At 20.2% G+C, this 23,016-nt stretch overlaps 1 protein-coding gene and 1 long non-coding RNA gene across 2 annotated transcripts; both read right to left on the bottom strand.

Annotated features, from left to right (window-relative positions):
- Positions 1-1,187: 1,187 nt before the first annotated feature.
- Positions 1,188-9,788, bottom strand: LOC105361593 (uncharacterized). Its single transcript, XR_912845.1, has 3 exons — positions 9,565-9,788; positions 1,430-1,651; positions 1,188-1,369 (listed from the first exon to the last, which is right to left on the bottom strand). It is a non-coding gene; the product is annotated as an uncharacterized LOC105361593 (long non-coding RNA).
- A 10,206-nt stretch (positions 9,789-19,994) lies between these two features.
- LOC105361731 (mitochondrial import receptor subunit TOM40 homolog 1) lies at positions 19,995-22,421 on the bottom strand. Its single transcript, XM_011498983.1, has 6 exons — positions 21,877-22,421; positions 21,395-21,512; positions 21,049-21,302; positions 20,786-20,947; positions 20,476-20,625; positions 19,995-20,269 (listed from the first exon to the last, which is right to left on the bottom strand). Exons 1-6 carry the CDS (start codon positions 22,112-22,114, stop codon positions 20,130-20,132), a joined length of 1,062 nt encoding a protein of 353 aa, XP_011497285.1. The 5' UTR covers positions 22,115-22,421; the 3' UTR covers positions 19,995-20,129.
- Positions 22,422-23,016: the final 595 nt, after the last annotated feature.

The raw sequence follows: 23,016 nt of genomic DNA on the forward strand, positions 1-23,016 counted from the left end.
TTCACAAGTATTAACAAGTAAAGTATATTATTAGAATGTAATTAAGTATTTTCAATTTTAAATATTCAACATTTATTAAATTTTATAAATATGTTTAGACAATATAAAGATAGAAGAAATAACAAAATTATTTTTATCAATAAATTACCTAAAAGCAATTGAATTCTAGTTTGTACTTTATGTATACTATAATAGAATAATCTATAATAATCAAATTTAAGATGAACACATTCATTTTACTCGTATATTTAATTTCTTTTTAAAAATAATTCAATAACAAATTATTTTTATATAATTGTAGGATCGAAAAAGTTATCATCCTTTTCTTACAATGAAATAATATTTTAATTGTGAGCAATTTCTCCTATTATCATGAAAATTTATTTAAAGCAGAAATTAATATTATAAGTAAATAAATTATTATAGAAATAAACTATTGTAATAATATCTTCATCAACAATAATTATGGAAATTTAATTATATACATATAATATTACTAAATTTCATTAACATTTATGCAAATTATTATTATGTAAATAGTATCTAGATAATATATTTAATAATAAAAAAGTATACTTATTTGTCTTCAAAATATATAAATTCTTATTTTAACATATCATAGTGCTTTAACTATATGTAGTAAATTAAAAATATGTATATATTTATACTAAGATTTATTTGATTATTGTATATCTGTCAATATTTTGTATTTTTAGTCTATATATATTTGTAAAATTTTTTCTATATAACTTAGTATAGAATTTATGTATCAAAAATTTATATATCGTAGTTAATAAATAAAAGTTAATCTAAAATTCTTAGTATTCATAATCAATATCACAAATACTCTATAATTTTAAAAAATTTAATAGGTATAAATTTAAGCTATTAGTATATAATTTAAAAAGATTAGAAAAATAATTGTTTTTTAAATATTCATAAATAAATAATCAATATAGTTGTTTTTAAAAAATCAAATTAAAAAAAATTTACTTTTCTTGCTTTAAAAGGGTATTTTATTATAAAGGAATTTTTAATGTTCCCTATAAATTTTTTAATACAGAAAATAAAATAAATATTATTATTTAAAAATCTTTGAATATATATTATTTATTATTGAATTTAGAAAACCTCAAATTTATGTAAATGAGAAACTTATAAATTGATATAAGTTGGTACTTGATTATAATTCATTTGAATTTTAAGGTCAATTAAAAACTATTAATCTCAAACTCTGATGGCGTCCTCTGATTTTGCGTTGTAAATTTATTGATCGATGTTTGGTATCTAGTACTGGATGAAATAACGTCTTTACACTAGGTAGCTCCTTTTGTCATTGCTAAATCATCATTACTTTCCACTGTTGTTACTGAAAACAATAATTATTTATTCTAAGTGCTCTCAGTCTATTCTACTTGAACAGAAATACCTTTAATATCTAAATTTCTTGCAATTTCTGTGAATTGACTCTATTAATGTCAATACGATCATAACTTTAATTGCATACTAGTCTCCAAATGCTTTCCTTATCAATAAACAACTACAGTTTTTATGACTTTCTCAAACTGTTAGCGAAGTGAAGAAATTTACCTCTTTCCCAGACGCTGCACTCAAATTAAATTATCTATGTTTCCACTTCATATTATGTTGTCTGAAATATTTGAAACTTTAATATAAAAGTGGTATAAAGGTATAATCATTTTAATTTATGCTGTCCTACACTTATGCATCATTTAAATAATGTATTTATAAACTTGTACATACTTAATTAGTAAATAGCTAATATATTTAACATTTAATATAAGTATACTTAATATAATAATACATTTGATGCCACTTTGTTATACTTGAATTAAAATACATTAAAATGAATTTTTTACTCTCTATATAAAAAAAGATAATCAAAATAAAACACCTTTCTAAATATCGTTAATTTTTATTGATAAACTTAAATAAAATACCGTTTTTTTTAAACAAAATATAATGGAAATTATTGATTCTAAATCTGTTCTAGTAAAAGCGAAAAAAACTCATGGAATGCAAAGGTAAAGATGACATCTTGTAAGGTAATCATATTATTTTACTTCTAGGCTATTTTTAAAAATTTAATAATATAAAATATAATTCATATTACCTTTAACATGCTAAACTTATAGTTTTTACTGGATAAAATATCAATAAATGAGCACATATCAAGAAAACAATTTTTTCTTTTTAAACAATCTACTGATTTATATTTTATTAGAAAGTCATAGCTAGCTTTCATAATTTTATAATACTATATAAACAGATTGTAAATGATAATGAATGAAATATTTAGAGGTATTATAAAATTTCGTATGGATGAAATATATAAAATAATTAGGACATCTTTATTCATATCGAAGCTCAATACTTGTAAAATTTTTATGAATATATAAATAATTCCGAAGGTAATAAAAATAAAATTTGTAAATAAAATAAGACTTTATAATTGCAAAAACAAGCAAAATTATAATTTAGAAACTGATAATTTTATAGTAAACTAAACATTATTGAAGATTAAATATTGATTCGAAATATCATTTATCAATAAAAATTAAGAATAAAAACTTATAAAAACTATAATATATTTCCATAAATAAGCATATAATAATAATACAATTTTAGTTTTCATTTTTTAATACAATAATTATAGTAAAATTGTTCAAAATTTTATTTAATGAAGTTATTTAATAGTTAATGATCTATTACTTTTTATGTAACTTATTTATGAGTAAAATATATTGTATAATGATATATCAATAATTAGGAATAAATTTGTTCTGAAAAATATTTGTATTTAAAAATTTGTGTCTATATAAATTAAAGATTTAGACAACAATTTTAATGTGTTCATTGTATAAAAAATAATAATAAATTAAATAATAATAGTTATAAAATAGTATTATAAATTTTAATTAACAGTACTAATTGATGAAAAAACATTAAGTAATTTAACAAATAATGTAACACATGAACGTTATTATGTCTTTGTAAAATTGAAATAATCGAAGAATTGTACGTAATTTGACAAACGATGTAACATTTATAAATCCGTTACATAATTGAGAAATTAAAATTATGATATTTTTTAGATGACCCTAAAAAATCGTTTATTAAAAAATAATTATGATATTAAAAATAAATAATAATAACAATTTTGTATATTTGTCATTACTTAAACATTTTTAATGGATTTCGTGAAGATCGTAATCGCATATTTAAAATATGGAATTATACATCATTGTATCAGGAGTAACTAATCGATGTATGCTTGGAAAACAAGAGGACATTTATCCTGTAACATATTTTATGTGTGTTAAAGTATAAAAAATTTCTATTTTAATTTTTTTAAGTAGAACTTTTATAGACTTTATTTATATCATTACTTAATAATTATAAAGATTAAAAAAATTTATTAATATTAATTTCAACAGAAGAATTAACAATATTAACATTTAAAGCCATCCGAACATTTAAATGTATTAATTTTTTCATTAATTTATTAAAACTTATGATGTGTCAAATAAAGAAAATTTAACTTGAATTTTAATTATAAATATATAAAAATTAAATATCCATTTAGTTATGATGTAAAAAATTATGATATAAAAAATATTATATAATTAAATGAGTTTTTTAAATAGATTTATATCTCATACTTTCCAGCTACATAAATATGTAACATTAATGTAAAAGTAAATACATTTAAATCTCGTATAATCTGCATGTTAAATATTTGATCCATTAAATTAATACTAAATAAAGAAATAAAAGAATATTGTATAATAATTAAAATTTTCTTGATTAATCTTAATTTTAATCAATATGAAACAGTTTAAATAATTGATTTTTTCATTTATAATTTTATTTTTATAATATTTTTATAATATACGACTTATTTGTAAAGAACACGCTAAAAGTAATAGCAATATATAATATTTATTTACAATATATAGCTGAAGCAACAAATAAAATATTGATTAAAAATAAAATTGAGCTTACACGCGAGTATAAAGTCAAAACATCATGCTATAGTTAAACAACCAAATAAAAATTAGTTCATATACACCTAAGAAACGAACTAACTCGCTTGTACGCGTGTTTGCGGCACTTTCATCGCAGAATCCCAAAACAAAAAACAACCATGCGTCACATGTTCAATCCTCGGCGTTTTTTAAAACGCCGCTCACTTACGATACATGAACCAGTTGATGAATCAAATATAGGTGCTACAATCGAATGTACACACAGATATGGATGCATGAGCAAGTTTATATTATTAGATGGTAAGTGTGAGTACCTAAAAACAATCGACTATATATTCTATATCGATACTAGCGCACGTGATTCTACGTCCACGTCGAGTTCATTCATAAATCTATCATTTATAGCTTGACACATGAGTTACATGACAAAACCTTTTAACATCTTATTAGTTTTAGATATGAATTTTCTTATTCATTAGTTTGTGACTATTCAATTATTAAATTATTAAATTTAACATGAGTTATTTCAATCAATAGATAACATAATGTATTTAAAAAAATTAATAGTAAATTGAAAAAAAGAAACAAAACGTATACTTTGTCGAAAAAACTTTTAAATAATAATTTACACTTTGATGGAAATGACAATATAATACATTAAATTATTTTTATACCAATTTCTAGATTAACAAATTAAAACAATACCTTAAAATACTTTTTAAACATAAATAATCGTAAAGAAGAAAATTAATCAGGCAATTATAAAAAATTAATATAAATAAATTATACCATAAGCAATTATTTTTTATTATAAATATTTTTATTGTAAATAATATATTTTATCTACTTTACGATACTTTCAGTACTATTTGAAATAAACAATATATAAAAAAAAGTATATAAAAAATAGAAATGTAAAATTTATATTTTTATATTTTTATCAAATATTGTATCAAATATTATCGAAATTTAAATCAAATTTATTATTTCGTTTGAATAACATGAGATAAATAAGCGATTATTAAAAAGAGAGAAAATATGTACGATCATTATGAATATACTTACTAAATAATGATTGATAATATAATGAATTTGAGTATAATAAAATGTCTTTTGATTTTATTGATTATACCATTTTTTAGATTTTTTGAACATTATATTTTAATATAAATTAATTCTTAAATAGAGTAAATTATAAATTTATAGTAACGATAGATTAGAATTTATTGTAATACATAGCAATAAATTATACTGTAATGTCATTTTATCAATTATTTAATGACATAAAACGATCATACCTTACCTTCATATGATTGGGAAATATTATAGATACAAATTATAGATAAGGCTAACTATTGGAAATTAAAGTTTTTGTTTTAAGTTCTTTATTTAACATTAATTATTATCGTATTTTCTAAAATATAAAAACTATAAGAATATGTAGATAAAAAATAGATAATAAAGATTTTTACAATTAATGTAAAAACTAAAATAATTTAATAGCAACTTTATTTAAAATTTAATATTAGGTACGGAAACAAATAATAAACAATGAGTATCAACATAAAACTAAAATCTAACTACTAAAACGAACTAATAATAATATAGGATTTGTACAACTAGACAATTTTTGTAGTAAACAAACAATAAAATTAATAATCTAAATATATTATTAGTTTTTGAAAATGTAAATTAAGTCGATACTAACATATGAAAGAAAATTGTTTATTTTGCTATATTTTTTATAAAAATAATTTCAATACTTAAATATTTAATCAAAAAGTTAAATGAAATATAATTAAAGCATAAGTTTATCACAAACTAAATTGTCAATACTTATACTTCCGAACTATTACCTTAATCTTGAAGTAAGTCAGGAATAATCATTTTCAACTGCCTTATTAGCTAAGAACCATGATAAGGTTGCGTTATATGATTTTTTCGTTATGATAACATGAAATTAGATAATTAAAAAAGACTATATTGTTCATATAGATAGATGAAACGAGAGTTCTTTGATTTAACATAAATGTTCAGAATTGTATAGTAAGGAATCTACATCTAAGCATAACAAAATTATTGATTAAATGTAATATTTAATCCAAATAAAATGAAGATTATAAATAATAAAATATTACAAACATTTGTGAATCCCAATATTTATTCACACTTTTGAAAACAATTTATATTTTTTATGCTGTACAATATTACAATATTAAATACATAATTTAAAAGATAAATATTAAAATAACATTTTAATTAAATAACAAAATATTATATACATATAAATAAATAATACTTTATGATCGATAGGATGCATTTTAATGAATTGAAATACGACAATGATTTTTTATTTTTATTTTAAATATAAACTAGTATGATAATCGATTAAAATATTGAATATACAATAACAATTTATTGTTTAAAATAATTATTTTAATAAAAACAATTTCGATGCTTTATCATGATAAATTGAATGTATTTTGTGTATAATATAAATATAGTGCATACAAAAATATTAAAGTTATTTAATTGGTATTAATACCTTTAATAATTTAATTAAATTAGTTGTGAAAATTTAAATTAACACTGAATTTTAAACTTTTTCTTTACATGAATTGTATTATTTTATTCTATTTAGTTTTCGAAATCAAGTTCATATATTTGTCATTTTAATTACATAAATGGACAAAAAGAAAAGCATGGTATATATATTTATATATAATTGTTTTATTTTTCATTAAGTATTTTTTATTATAATATTAAAAAGAAACTTTTAAACAATACTAATATTTTGTGTTCAGAGTTATAATAAATAACAAGAATAAAATGATTCTTGGATTTCATTGAATTTTTAAAAATATTAATATAAAATAAATATTAATATCACAATAAATCATATAATATATTTTTAATATTTTTGATGTCTTAAATCATAAAAAGTATATGTATAATATTCATATATGTAGTTTGTGGCTAGTTAATATGTGCTTTTTATATAAAAAAATGGGATGTATTATTTTATCGTAATAATATCTATATAATGAAATATTAATGAAATGATGTAAAGATTAACAAAATTTGAAATCTACTTATTTAAAAAAAATCGACACACTTATGGAAGACATTAATAATAATGAATATTTAAAAATTAGTTTAGTTTATAACTATTATAATGTATTTATTACTGATGAAAATATATTTTTATTAATACTTTTCTATAGCAGATGTATATGATGCGTGTTTAACCTCTAAAATAAAAAACTTGAGATAAATTTTATAATAACATTTTATTCTAGTTCAATTTTTAAGCTACACAAAAAAGTTTAATCAATTGTAAAGTCTATTTAATTTATTAGCGAAGTTTAAAGTAATGTATCAAAATCAAAAGTTATTTAGATGATTTTATTCTTATTAGAAAATCAAAGAAACTAAAATAAAATTTTTTTAAATAAATAACTGATATATTTTATAGTATCTATGAGTAATATGAATTTCTCAAAGGACTTTATTGGTTTCAAATTTTGATTTTATTATAAATAATTTATTTGTTTATATTAATAAACCTAACTTGACATTAAAAGTGTAGCAAATTTTTACTTTTTATTAAAAAATATATTAATATTAATAAATATTTGTTAATAAATAATAAGAATAATAATAAGATTTTAATAATAAGATAAATAACAAATAAATACAAATAAATAAAGAAATTACAAATAAATAATTACATATTTTCATATCTGTAGTATACGTCCATTAAATAATTAATTTTCGTTTATTACATTTTATTGTCTTCTATTTATTTCATCGTATACAGTAAATGAAATGTATGTTTAAAAAAATTTAATTTAGTTTTCATTTATTAAGCTTATGAATCATATCGTAAATTTTAAAAATAATAATAAATTATTGTGAAAAGTATTTTCACGGCAAAAGCTATGTAGATGTTTTATTTAATTTATATTTTGAGATTTTTTTATATAAATAAATAAATATAGTGCATTATAATTAAATAAATTAAATATCACACATATATTTTAGGAGTTTACTACATTTTATTTAATTTAATTTAAATTTAATTTAAATTTTAATATTTAATTTAATAATTTATAATAATTTAATTTAATTAAATTTAAATTTTAATTCAACTTAATTTAAAGAAAATAATATAAAAATACATGAAATTATATAATTACACTGACCATTCATTAAATTATGATAAGTCAAAATATATAAAAGTACATATACACATCAATTCATAATCTTGTTTGAAATATTTTTAGATCCTCATTTTTTATTTTTAAAAATACATATACAAACACATATATTTATATACAAAATTTAAGCTAAGATATAAAAATAAAAAAAAATGTATCTTCATTATCCGTTTAGAACCACGTGGATAAATTACGCGTACATTATTTTACAATATTATCTAATATGCTTAGAATTATTTATAGGTTGGTAAACTTATTAAATTGGATATTAATTTATTTTTATACTCTAAATAATTATGTATATATTTATTTCTTAAATTTTCTAATAAAAAATTTACAGCGACGTGATATTAATAGGTTGACAGTATATTTTCACAAACATTAAAATGTTAATGTATAATTTATACAATAATGCTGCATAAATAAATGTATTCATTTAATTAACTATTAAAATATTTATTTGATTTTAGTCTTATATAATTAATAAGAAGTTATTTCAAAGTCTTTAATATTGAATGTGTTAATTATAAATATATTCGTTCAATTAATATACTTTGAAAAATCTTTCACTAGTGTTATAAAAGTAATCACATCTTAAAAAACGATATATACAATCACAACAGTTACTGTTTTAATAAGTCTTGTATTTTATTAAAAAAATAATACTCGATAAACATTGAATAACACACTGATCAGGACTATATCGTAATTGTGTGAAGTACCATCGATAATTTACAGTTCAATAATGAAAATAATAATCCAATGCTTAATTTGAATGCAAAACAAAAGAAACGAATATTAAACATATTCACGATAGAATGACTACATTTCACTATTGATGCGTGTACGAGTCATCGGGCGAACAGGGGCGGTCTTATCATCATTTTGATATCCAATATACATATACATCCCTCATGAATGGCCCTTGCTCTTTAGTAACTCACTGGTCAGCGGCCCTGTTCATATAATCTTTCTTCTGAAATTCTTTCTAAGTCGAGTTGGTTAATAATTAACTTTTTTATACACTTTGTTAGGATGAATCTTTCATGTATTTGATCATTCATTCCATTGTATATAATGTAAACTTAAACTTTAATAAAGTACGCATGTATGAAATTAAATTTTTAATAGACCAACACATATCTATATAATACAAATATTCTAGCTGAAATAGTTTACTAGGAATTAATAATTATATAATTTACAATTATAATGCTGATTGAATATTTGAAGATTAAAGTTTAATAATTTATATAAACATTTGAATATTAAACTAATTACTAAATAGTTTATAATAAAGCTACTTTGAAAAGTGAAGTTAAAAGACGACTTACCGAAATTTCTGGGACGAAACTCGGAAGCTTCTTTGTTCTCGTTAAAGCGTCTTCTCCTCTTCATAGCTTTACTTGAAATCAAGCACTAAATAAATTTATCGATATAGCAAATAATGTTCAAATGTTTACTTTTATTTTAATTAAAGATTCAAAGAATAATGGAACATTAACAGAAAACCGTCTAAACGTTGAATAGTACGCAGCACTTAAAATTGAAATCAGTAATATTCTTAATAGAACCTGTGAGTTAAAAACAATGAATAAGAAGCGACTGAATCGCGCACAGTTAAAAAAATTTAAAAGAAACCGACTCAATCAACAGTTGTTCCGACTTTTAGAAAATAAAATGAAAAGTTTCTTTATTTTCTCTTTACTTCTTTATTCATTTGATATCATTTGAACTATTTTGTTCTAGTACACTTTGTATTTTTTTCTGTCCTTTTCTCTCACTCGGTGGCAGTAGTCGCGCGTGCGATCGAGCGCTCTATGATCGACACAGACCGCTGCGTTGGCCGCGAGCTCTCACCGTCTTTCTACACGCCATATATACATGTCATAAATGCAAAAAGCGCACATAGAGCGCGCGACTTTATAGAGGGCACCGAGTTGAGCGTTAGAGGGCTTTAACAAAGTTGTTTGAACCCAAAAGCAAAAAGATAATAAGATAAAAGAAAGTGAAATATAAATGCATATAGATATTAAAATATACAGAGGGTAAGTAAAATAAAAAGAATTTTATTATGCAAATATAATTTACTATAAAGAAATCGGTATAAATCGGTGACGTACATATGGGGTATACATCTTGTGTAACAATCATATAAACTGTTTATGATATTCAAAACATTTAAGTACATCTTTTTTTTCAATTTTTCTGTGGAAAATACAATCGAAAGCAAAATTTTTTATATTAATTAATTTGATGATTTTATAAGTTATATATAAGTCGTCATACACTGCTTATATAGTTCTTGAAACGTATTTTATATTGCATACAGTATTTTAATAAATTCTATTATTTAAATTTTTATTTGATTGAAATCTTATTATTTAAAATTTAAAATTGATAAAAATTATGGTTCAAAGGTATTACAAGTACATAATGAATTTGTGCATGATACATTTTATTTTAATAATTACTTTTAATAAAAAATATTTAATTAATTTACATGATACAGAATACTAATTAATACAGTATAATAAAATTTCCAAAATAGAATAATACCTATATAATTAATATCACATAATTTTTTTTAATGTTACATTAAATTGATTAAAATTTTAAATGACAAATATATTTAAATTAGGTTGAAAATAAAGAATAATATATTGTTTAATAAAAAAAATTATTTCTTTAATTTAAAAATGTAATTATTTCTTTGCCTCAAATTAAATAATTATTTATAATTAATAAACATTGGATTTTCTTAATTGACATTAAAATTTCAACATAGTAAACGCTAAAATAATATAAAACTTTCTTATTTATAATAATTATTATATCATATAAATATTATATATTATTAAAGAATAATACTTTTATAAATATTAATGAACTGAATTTACAATTTTTAAAAAATTGGATGTATCGAAATAAAGACATAAATATGATTATACCTTTTTTACGCAATTCATTATTTGGCTTCGACCTACTTAAAATGGATGTATTGATTAATAATATAAAAATGTATACAATGCCATAGAAATAAATATGGAAAACATTTCTTAAATTGTAAAAATTTATTCTAAATTTCAATTTCTTAATAAGCTTTATTGTACTTTCATCATATGCAATATGTGTCCCCATATAGACCTGGGTATATAGTTAAAGATAAAAAATTCTACTAGGATTACATATTTAGAGTACTAAGAATTGAAATTTTTAATAAAGAACTTCACCGTATATCTTAAAGGAAGTGCTAGAATATTAAAAAGCATTGAAAATTTTGCCCTATAATTTAATTAAAAAAAAAATTTTTAATCTATAATTTAATCTATATTGGGTTCCAACTATTTCTTCGTCGTTTATTAACGGGTCTAATGAAAGCGTTCTAATATAGTGTTAAATAATTATGAATATACAGAGAGAATGAAAAATTTTCAGTTACATCTAATTAATCCTGCAACTCCATTATGTAAACATTAATTAATGAATACATCTTATCATGTATTCAACAAGTCAGCTATTTATCTATCGTGGATCTGAAAAATGGATATTAATAGATTTATAGAAAACAAATTTTTGGTTGTATTTCCATTACGAAATCACAGCTTCGTGCAATAAAGCATTATTATGTTTGAACTAAATCTGCTTCTACCGTTTTCTAATGCCTGATGGATTATGTATACAACCATAGAATAGTACATATTCGTCTATTTGGAAAATACAGACTATGTGAAGTAAATAATAATTCTGTTTAAGAAAAATGATATAGTTAATCATTGAATACATAATGAAGTCACCTAATGCTATCCAGAAAACATAGTTGACATTTTAGCCTCAATACGTCTACAGAACGTAAAAAAGTTCCAAAGATAAAACGATTCGAAATCATATCACGATACTATCAATTCCTAAGAAATATCATTTTATTTATGGTCCTTCTAGATGAATTTTGTTGTTAATATGCTGAATTTAAGTGAAACAAATGAAAAAAGAAAACATTCCACAATATAAAGATGAAATTAATTAAAGAACCAATAAAACATGCTTAGACTTTTCTAAAGTTTATTTTTAAAATATGTATTAACTACGATGGGTTCAAAAGTATCAGAAATATAGACAATGAGATTATAAAATCTAAAATATCTTCATAAGATGAAACATGTTTTAATATTTTCTTAACAGTCGTTGGTACAGTGCTCTTATTATAGAGACTTATACTAAGCCTTAAAAAGTTCGGGGAAGTATCCATATTTGTACATCATCGATAAATGATTCTGTAGGCAAACTCTAGATAACTTGAACCAAAAGAAAACTAGTAAAAATTTAAATTGAAGTTCTAGGTATCTTAAGAATCGAATTTAATACATTAAAAATATATTACAACCATTTGAATTATAATATTATATTTATTGTTTTTAATTCTAAATTCAAAACGAAAGTTTTTTCATTTATTTTAAATCTAAATTATTAATATAATCGAACTTAGCGAAAAAATAATTTAAACTAATTTATATTAAGTATAATTATTCACTGCATAAAATAAATTGTAAATTTTTCATTGATTAACTATGAAAGACTGAAACTAAACAATCTATTTTTCTATAAATCTATTAAAGCTATTATTAATAAATAAAATTTTACATAATAATAAAATTGATAAAAAATTAAGTTAAAGAAATCAAGCAATAACTTTTTAAAAGTTGTTTTCTTTTTCATATATAAATATATACAAGAATATAAATATATACATTCATATATACAAGAAATGTAATTAAAAAATTAACTAAAAATTTGTAATTAACCTAAAAACTGTATATTATAAATATATTTTCTTTCAATAGTTTAAGTTTTATTTAATTATTTAATTATATAATAATGATAATTAATTTTGTAATTGAAATAATTGATTAATAGATACAATTTTGTTGACATATAGTATTTATTCATTTATTTATGCAGTAACTATATTTTTATATAATAATTATAGTTTATTAATATTACAGAAGTTCAATTGATAATATTTAATAATCAATATTTTAATTTGATTAGAATAAAAAGATATATTTTAATTAATTAGATTTTCATTTATCTTTATACACTATAAATATATATTTATTTCTGTATGTGTTTAACAATTTCTGATACCTATCACATATACATATTTAATACACAATATATTATTATTATAATGTATTATTTTATTTATACTTAAAAACTTAAAAAATATTTGATAATATATCTCAATTTACTGTTTATTAATTATTTATAAATATTACAAAAAATCAATAGGTATTTTTAAAAATAAGTTAAAGGAAAAGCCAGAAAATATTAATTCTTATAAACGTTCATTGATTCATTACAGTATAATAATAATTATCATTATCAATTTCTATAATTAATAAATTGTATTTTGATTAATTAAAACAAATTCTACAGAATCTTTCGCATGCTACATAATTAACACATATACTTAAAATTTATAAAGAATTTTTATCAAATTTTTTAATAAATCTTTTTGCATTAAAAATTAATAATTTCTAGATATAACATAAATCTTTGACTATTTATAATAAATAATACCGATAAGTATAATTAACTAATTATTGTTCAATATTAACAAAATCTATAATAGTTATTTCAAATCATTTTATTTGTTTAAAATTTTTTTTAACATCATACTGTATAGTTTTTTCTAATGAAATTAAACTTAGCTATAGGCAATAACTTTATACCTCTAGTTTTGTTTAAAACCGTTATCAGAACGGTGTCGCTGTTAATTGGGGTGAACATTTAAAATAAAATGGCAACTTTATATTCTACTCATTACGTTATCTGAAAAAAACACTGCATTTCTTAATTCTAAACTTAAAATAATATTTATAAAAGATTTATATATAATAATGGATAATTTTTAATGCACAAAATTTGAATAATTTATTTTAGTATTTTTATTTTTCAATTGTTTTCTTATAATAGCCTTTTTTTAAAAATATTCTTAATCTTCTCTAGTCTTACATCTTTTTTCTATGTAAACTAAAATTAGCTTGACATATTTTAATTTTTTTAATTTTATATGTTAATGGTATTACGTTATTATAAAAGCATTTAAAAACACAATAAATTAAAGATCGTATTTCTACTTTATTTTTTGTATAAGTATTAATAAATATGCTTTCTTCAATATAATTTATTTTTTAATTAAAATTCATATAAAATTTATTTTCGTGTTATTGTCAATGGTCATTTGAAAATAAATAATTTTATACACTTTTCAACATTTTATTTAATAATAATAGTAATAAATATTATTTAATAATCTTAAATAAAAAACATATTTACTGAAAAAATGATGCCTACTTAATTTAGAGAGGAAGTCTAAATATTTAAGTATTCCTTAAGTATACTGTGTAAATGTTTACATATTATATATAATACATATATATTTTCCATGAATAACTTGTATTCAATCAATAACTGAGTATAAACTATTTTGGATCATTCATAGATTTATTATTTAACATGCTACTATTTGTCCAGAAATTTCATAGCCTTATTGGTTAAAAAATCTAAGGTTTTGTTCGATTTTCAGCACTACATATTTCACTCGCAAAGTAATATTTACTCTTTTTAATAATTTATTACATTTTTAGTCTTAAAATCAATATGTCGGTAAAAAATTATATTAATATTAAAATATCACACAAATATTTTTACAATACTTTGTACTTGAATATTTTCACTTAGTAATAAGTATAATATATATATATTGCCTATATAATTTGAAAAAATATATATTAAGAAGCTTAATAAATATAAATATCATTAAATAAGCACAATATTTTCGATTTAGTTTTTTTTTTAAATTGTTAATAATTGTCCAATAAGCAATAAAAATAAAAAAATATTTGTAAAAAGGATTATTTGCTATTATATTTAATATGAAAAAAAAAATCATTAATAAATAAAAAGTTAATGAATTTTTTGAATAATATATATTAACTATAGATGTTGATATATCGTGTACGTATATTATGTACGAAATTAGTTCATATATTATGGGATGCTCCTACTTCAGAATGTTACTACAAATCTGCAATAGAACTCTCGTTCTTAAAGAACTTCTTAAGCAGATATATAAGACCGTGTTCGATACTAAACTATATTAAAGATTTTATCAAAGAAGCAAATTAATGTTATTGCTATGTATTCCATCAATTCAAGTAATGAGGATTTAATAGCTACAAATATCTACAGTAAATTTTTCCTGAGCTAATCTATTGTATCAACAATAAATTAAGATATATCAAATTTAATATTTACAAGAATATATAAGATTGCAATATAAATTATATTTATTATCTTTATTTAACTTATAGTGCTTAAACATAAACTACTTATTTTAATATATATATATATATATATATATATATATATATTAACATATTTTTAATGCATATTAATCTTTCAAAAATTCAGCGTTAATTTAAAAAATTAAAATTTTTTTTAAGATATATAAATGAGATCATTAAATATATATGTTTATACCTAAAGTTATTTTTACAAGACTAAAATATATTTATACACGTTACTTACTTTAAAACTATTGATAAATATAACAAAATCAGGATATCAAATAAAAACAGCAAATTTTGTCTTATTAAATTTTGTCGTTTATTAAATATTTAAAAAATTTGGAGTAATTGTTATATATGATAAGCAGACAATGACATAAATAATGTAAATGCATGTTTACACGCGCAGTGTTAATGAATTCTAATATTATAATTTATTTTAATAATTTATTATTCTGATAGATAGCAATAAATTAAAACCTGATTACTTTTGAACTTTTTTGCATATGTAACAATTTGTAGTAGATTTAAATCCATTCTTTATGTATGATAAGATTAGTAATCTTACAAAATAAATACATTTTATTTTATCAGCTACACTTCCGAGATTGGAAATGAATTATATAATTGTACATTGTCATAGTTTTTTAATAAAATTCTCATACAATAATTTGAAAATTACTTTATTAATTATATATTCTGAAATAGAATTATGAATTATTATGAATATATATAAAAAATTTAAATATTGTCATACAATAAATTATATTTATATAATATATACAAAATTTATATAATATATGTAAATAATAAAACTTACATTTTTAATATGTATTTGAAATGATGATATAAATAGCACAAATTTATATTTTTATCAATTTTTCTTTGTGTAGATCTAAATAATTTTCTTATTCCGTTAACTAAATTATTTAAAAATTTTTAGAACTTATAGGTAATTTTGTAATGATATATTATAATATAATACATTATACATAGGAAAAAAACTTCCTTTACTAAAAAAATAAAATATATAATACTATGTTTATTTCAGAAAAAAAATAATAAAGAAAATGATCATCAGAAATTTCAAAGTACAAAGATTAAAAGTTAATCTTTTAACAAGTGATCTATAGCATAGCTAATCCTTATATTTTCATTGAGTATAAATATTGTAAACATTAAAAATACAATTATAATTACTGTAAAAAGTCGTTCATAATCTACTCAACAAAATAAAAAAGATTAAAATATCACTATAAAAGTAAATACATATTAGTCCCAAAAAAATATTTCTAATTATTATTTTATAAAATTCATAAACTTATTTAAAAACTACAAAAGCATTTTTTAAACATTCTAGACTATTTGAATAATTTAATGAGTGGCTGCTTGATATGAGGATGCAATATGGATTATTAATTCTGATAAAAGCTATCAGTGTTTTATATTATCCAATTATTATTGTAATGTGTTGTATAATGTATTGTCTTTTGTGCACGAGTATTTAAATGATTTAATGTATAACATAATATGTTATATAATATATTATCTTCTTTACAATATGTTTGTATTAAGACGTTAAACTTGTGTAGTAATTATACATTTGTACATGTATTTATTTATATATATAAACGGTATTGGGTAAAACAGCATGTATAAGCATAAATAAGTATATCGTTCAATTGGTATTAATAATCATTGCCTTCTGGAAAGATCGTGTTATTTTTTTTAATAAAATAGTTTTATGACAATTCAGTTTACGGAAAGAATTTTAAAAAAATGACTTTATATAACAAATCATTTTTTTACGTAAGTTATAAATCAACTTCAGATAAGGTCTCTTCAGAATAGCAGACACAATGATACATTTTATATTTTCAGATTTCCTTTAAATATATCAATGACGAAGATAACGTAATAGCCAATATAATCTCATGAAATGGAACGATTAGCATAGCTTTAATCATCAATGCTAAAATATTTCAAGAAGCTAGATTTTTAAGTCTCAATTATTAGACTTTCAATTGAGCATATATGAGCAAGTAATATAAGAAAACAGAAATGTATGATAATTGCTTTCTAACAAACAGCTTAGCTATTTAAACGACTGCTTGAACCATATGCACTTTAATTTAATTTAGCCGCTAATTATTGATTGTAGTATTATAGAGATTCTACTAGATGTGCAAAATATATACCACTATAATTTTGTTAAAATATATAGTTAATATTACAAGAATAGCATTTTGTGATAATTAGATGTTAATTTCGGGATACTATATTATTCTTCTCGAACTTGCATCGTCACATGAAATAATGAAATAATTATAACTTAGTATACTGTATACTTTTTGACCAGTTATGTACTTTACCTACCTGTTCAATTCTATGCTTAAATTAAAGTGTGATAAAATAAAAATTTTTATATTGTCCAATATATATATATATATATATATATATATATATATATATATATATTCAGATTTGGCTTGAAAAATATTGAAAATCTGTAATAAATGAAAGTTATTTATAGTAATAATTCCTGTTCTATTCTTTTTTAAGAAGCAATTTACTTAATTTTTCTTACATATGTCGATGTGCAAATAATTCTTTTAATTATTATAGTCAGTGCAATTACATTTTAATTAAAGTCACTTCAGTGATATAATTAAGTTTTTCAGTAAATTTTTTAATAACTTTTAATGTATACAATTATTTTTTTTAATAAAATATAGAAAACGCTATCACTTTAAAAATATAAAAATTAATATGATTCAATAAAATTCTATATACATAACTATTATAATTATAAATGTTAATAAAAATATGTAAAATGGAATGTATTTTTTGTTTAACAATATATATTTAATATTAAATTGTTTAAAAATAATTTTATTTCATAATTAAAATAATTATAGAAAATATAAAATATATTAAAGACCTTTTAAGTTAAGTTTACTTACATATATTTATTATTAGTAAATAATTACAAGTGTATACAAATTCATTAAATAAAAAAAAACAAGATAGTTTATATTTTTTTTAATTTTAATTATCAAATACATAAACCTCTTTCAATCAATATTTATTTAAATTTTAATATCATATTTAAAAATATTAATAGCTAAAAGAAACATTTTTAATGGATATTATATTTGGTAAATATTTACTTCAAACGTTTGTAGCTATTATTAATCAATATTTTCATTTCGAAAATAATTAATATCTAAATTAAACAATAAATAAATAACGAATTTTATTTTTATTTCTTTGTGCTATTCGAAAATATATAAATTTGTACTAGTACAGTTAAAATATTTTTATTCGAATATTAGCAATTTAGTGTAAAAATTAGAATTTTATTTTTTTTAAATTTTAACAATATTTATAAATTAAAATTATAAAAATCAAATAATTTTACTTAAAAGATTTGATAATTTTGTGAAAATAGTTTTGTATCTTTCTTTAGAGATCCTTATAAATGAAAATATTCTTTTTATAATACATAAAATTCACTATATTTAATATTTCAAATATAAAATATTTAAATTTGTTTTTATAATTTAGATGTATTTCAATGCACGACATATTACATTTGAGAAATTAAAAATTTATCTAAACTAAAATCACACTAATAATGTGATAAATGTTCATATTGAAATATTTTAACATATATATATATATATACATATATATGTACATACATGTATAAGTTTATTTATTTATATAAATACATGTAATAATTCACCTTATTGCTGGTATTAAACAGTATTACATTGTAAAATTGTGTTAATTATTAAAAACAGAGAAATAACATTTTCAATAAATGCATTTTTATTACTCAAAAACATAATGTTTTGCAAATATATCATTAACTATTTAATGTGACATAAGTAGCTCAAGTTTTTAAATATTTATTCATTGTTTCTGTAAGTGAAATATTGGTAATAATTGAAGGTAATCCATTAAACTATTCATTGATTCAAGAATTCCTCTAACATTTAGTTGTTTTATGTGAATTACTTTCAATTAAAACTAATATTTCAACAGCTAGTGTATTTTTAGGAAAAAATTTTGTATACCTTTGCAAAGCATTGTGCCTTTTTAGAAAAAATTATATTTAAAATGTTTCAAATTTTTTTAAAGTTTTTTTAAATTACTTTTGTCAAACATCAAAACCTACATATGTGAAGTGGATAATACTCTAAATTTATATATAAATTGGCGCTATATAAGAGACGAACTTTTGCATCAACTAAAGAATAAAAAACACTTTTACTATTTACATTTGTTCATGAATCTATTGACTCAATTTACTATTCATCTATTTATATGAAAATTAACAGAAAATTAATGTTCTTATAGACTGTCTAACTTGTACTTAATTTAAATTACATTTCAAATATTATGTTATATAATAAAATACAGTTGAAATTAAAAGCAGTCATTATATTACATTATTCATTATATCAAGTGGAAATGGAGTTTAATGATATCTATGACAATAGTAATTCATAAAAAAATATTACATTTTGTAAAATAAAGAATTAACCAATTAATAGACCGCAGCCCAACCTAAACTGATTTTTATTATGATTTAGTTCTCCACTGAGGGAAAATGAGAAAGGCAAAGGTTGTAATTTTTTTTCTAGAATTCCACCAACTTTCCAATTTGAGTCTACACTTCCTGAAAATTAATTTACAGTAATTATATAATTACATACAAAAATAAACTTAAAAAAACGGTTAAACACATATAATATAAAGCAATATAATATGAATTAATAATAAATAAATCATCTTTTAAATTGATTATAATCAAAAGAAATTTTTTAATACAAATTTATTAAAAAATTTGTATCAATATAAATAAAATATAAATAAAAAGTTAACCTTTAAAAACTATATCTGCTTTTGGTAAATCTACTTGATAAGCAATTGTAGTTACTGCTTCTTGTATTCTATTATTAACTTCTAATTCTACACCAACTTGTATTTGTTGGCTAGCTTTTTGATAATAACAGATATGACAACCAGCAAGACCTAAAAATAAAAAAGTATAATTTTTTATCATACATTCAATTATCAATTTATAATAAATTATAAAAAATTTTTAATTTAATATATAAATCGAGCAAAATAAATATTAAAGTATTTAATCTTCAAAAGAAAGAATATTGGTAAATATTATTTAGTAATATACCTATACTTCCGCTTATAGTAGAATTTCCATTTATATAACGGCCAGCAGCAGATACAACTGCTATATAACCTCCAGGAACTGCAGGACCTTGTTGATAAAGTAATTCCCCACCTAGTGCTAAATTTTTTGTTAAACTTTGAAGATAATGCATAACAAGTAAACCTACAAATTATATCAAACAATTTAAAAATAGTACAGAATATTGATTTTGAAATTTTCTTCTGCATTTAAATATATTTATATAATACATGTTTAATCTTTACCAGAATTATTAATAATATCAGGATTTCCTAATGTTAATGACATTGTATAATAATCACCACGGTAATCAGCTGTCATTTGTACAGCTGTAAATTTATTTCTTTGTACTTGTGTAGCTAATTTTCCTCGTATTCTATTCGTAAATTGATGAATTACATTAGCGTTAAGATTTCCAGTTGGATCAATATCACCTATTAAAACAGGAAACATATCTGAAGGTGATATTTGTTTTGTTCCTACATAAGTTGCCCCAAATCTATAAAAATAATAGTTATAAAAAATGTAAAAATTGAATTTTAATTAAATTAAGAATGAATTTTAATTTATCTCAAATTATTTATTTTATACCTATAACCAGATGGCATAATAGAAGAACTCATATTAATTGTATGGGAAATTTGAAAATGACTGCTAAGACCTTTACTTAACATTAATTTTGCACCCTCAAAATTTACTGGAAATATTTCTAAAAGGGAGATAAAATATACAAAGTGTAATTATAAAACTATATGATAATATTTCATATATATAAAAGAATAAATTGTTTAAAAATTATTATTTTATAAATTATTTTTATTTCAATTATTACTTTTTAAATTAATAGTTATAATGAGAATAATGTAAAACATTGTTTTGTATAATTATTTCTTTATGATTGTTACATTATTTAATTCATTTTTAATTTTCTACTAATAATTGATACCTTACATATCGTTAGTATTAAATAAAATAAATTGGTTAAAGTTTATAAAATTTAAATATTAAAAAGAAATAAAAGTTTCAAATTATTAAGGTAAAACATCTTAATAAAAAATGAATAAATAATTTTAGCCTTGATTCACCTTTGCACATTTTATGTAAATCTTCCATTGTACCAGGATTTCCAAGAAATGTAGATCCAGCAGAGGTTGCTAGCAAATCATCTTCAGATGAATTTTGTGAAGGTTGAAAGCTCATTGACGAGCGAGTAGACGGATTTATAGGGTCATCTTGAGGTAAACTCGTCGATGACGGTTGAAATCCCATCGATGATCGGGGTAATGCGCTTGCAGCATGAACGTTGCCCATAACTATTCACTATTTCGATTGTCTTCTCAGCCTTTGGTATTAGGGTCTTTCGAGTAAAAGTTACAATAATACCACGCTTGAATTAAGAACGTAGATATTAAAACACTCAGGTTTCCCCAGTAGGTTTAGCCTTGCGCCATGCGTATAATTATAAACTTAACGTATTTCAATGCCGCCATTTGTAAGGTAGCTTAACGAGTACCGTATTACACTAATGAAATCATGTGTTTCCGATCTATAGCTGTTGTATCATGATTTCATGTTATATAATTACGATCTATTAAAATACCTTTGCAATGAATTTTCAAAACGAAATTTAAAATTTGGAATTCAAATAAGTTACAATTTCAAAATAAATAATGTTTAGTGTTTTTTGCATATATAATAGTGAATTTTTAAAAAATCATTAATTTTTCTAATTACTAATAAGAATATTTCTGCTGCAATGAACAGTATTTTCAAAAACTTAAAATTGTTTAATTACTTTATACTAAATAAATATTTCAATGCATACATTACTGATAAATAAGCTTAAAAAGATTAAATCATTGAATGAAGTCAATTGAGCGTAGAGCGCATATTTACTCAAATAATCAAATCACTATGTCCAATTGAGTACAATAAAAATATTTTATTCGTATCTTTTTAAAATTATTTATTAATATTTCACGTAAATAATGATTAGTAGTATAATAATATTTAATAATGTTATTCTTGACACTTGTTTCCATCCATTTCACTATTTCATCAACTTTTATTGGAAATTTTAAACAAATATAAGTGTACGATAATCGATACCTATTTTACCTATAAAAAACATGTTCATCATGTAATCTTATTTTTTTAGATTTTTGAGGCAATACTTGATTGAAAGTATCATATTAATCATATCTGCGTTTGTT

The sequence above is a fragment of the Ceratosolen solmsi genome, unplaced genomic scaffold, assembly GCF_000503995.2.
Source record: "Ceratosolen solmsi marchali unplaced genomic scaffold, CerSol_1.0 scaffold30, whole genome shotgun sequence".
In the NCBI taxonomy this organism is placed as follows: domain Eukaryota; kingdom Metazoa; phylum Arthropoda; class Insecta; order Hymenoptera; family Agaonidae; genus Ceratosolen; species Ceratosolen solmsi.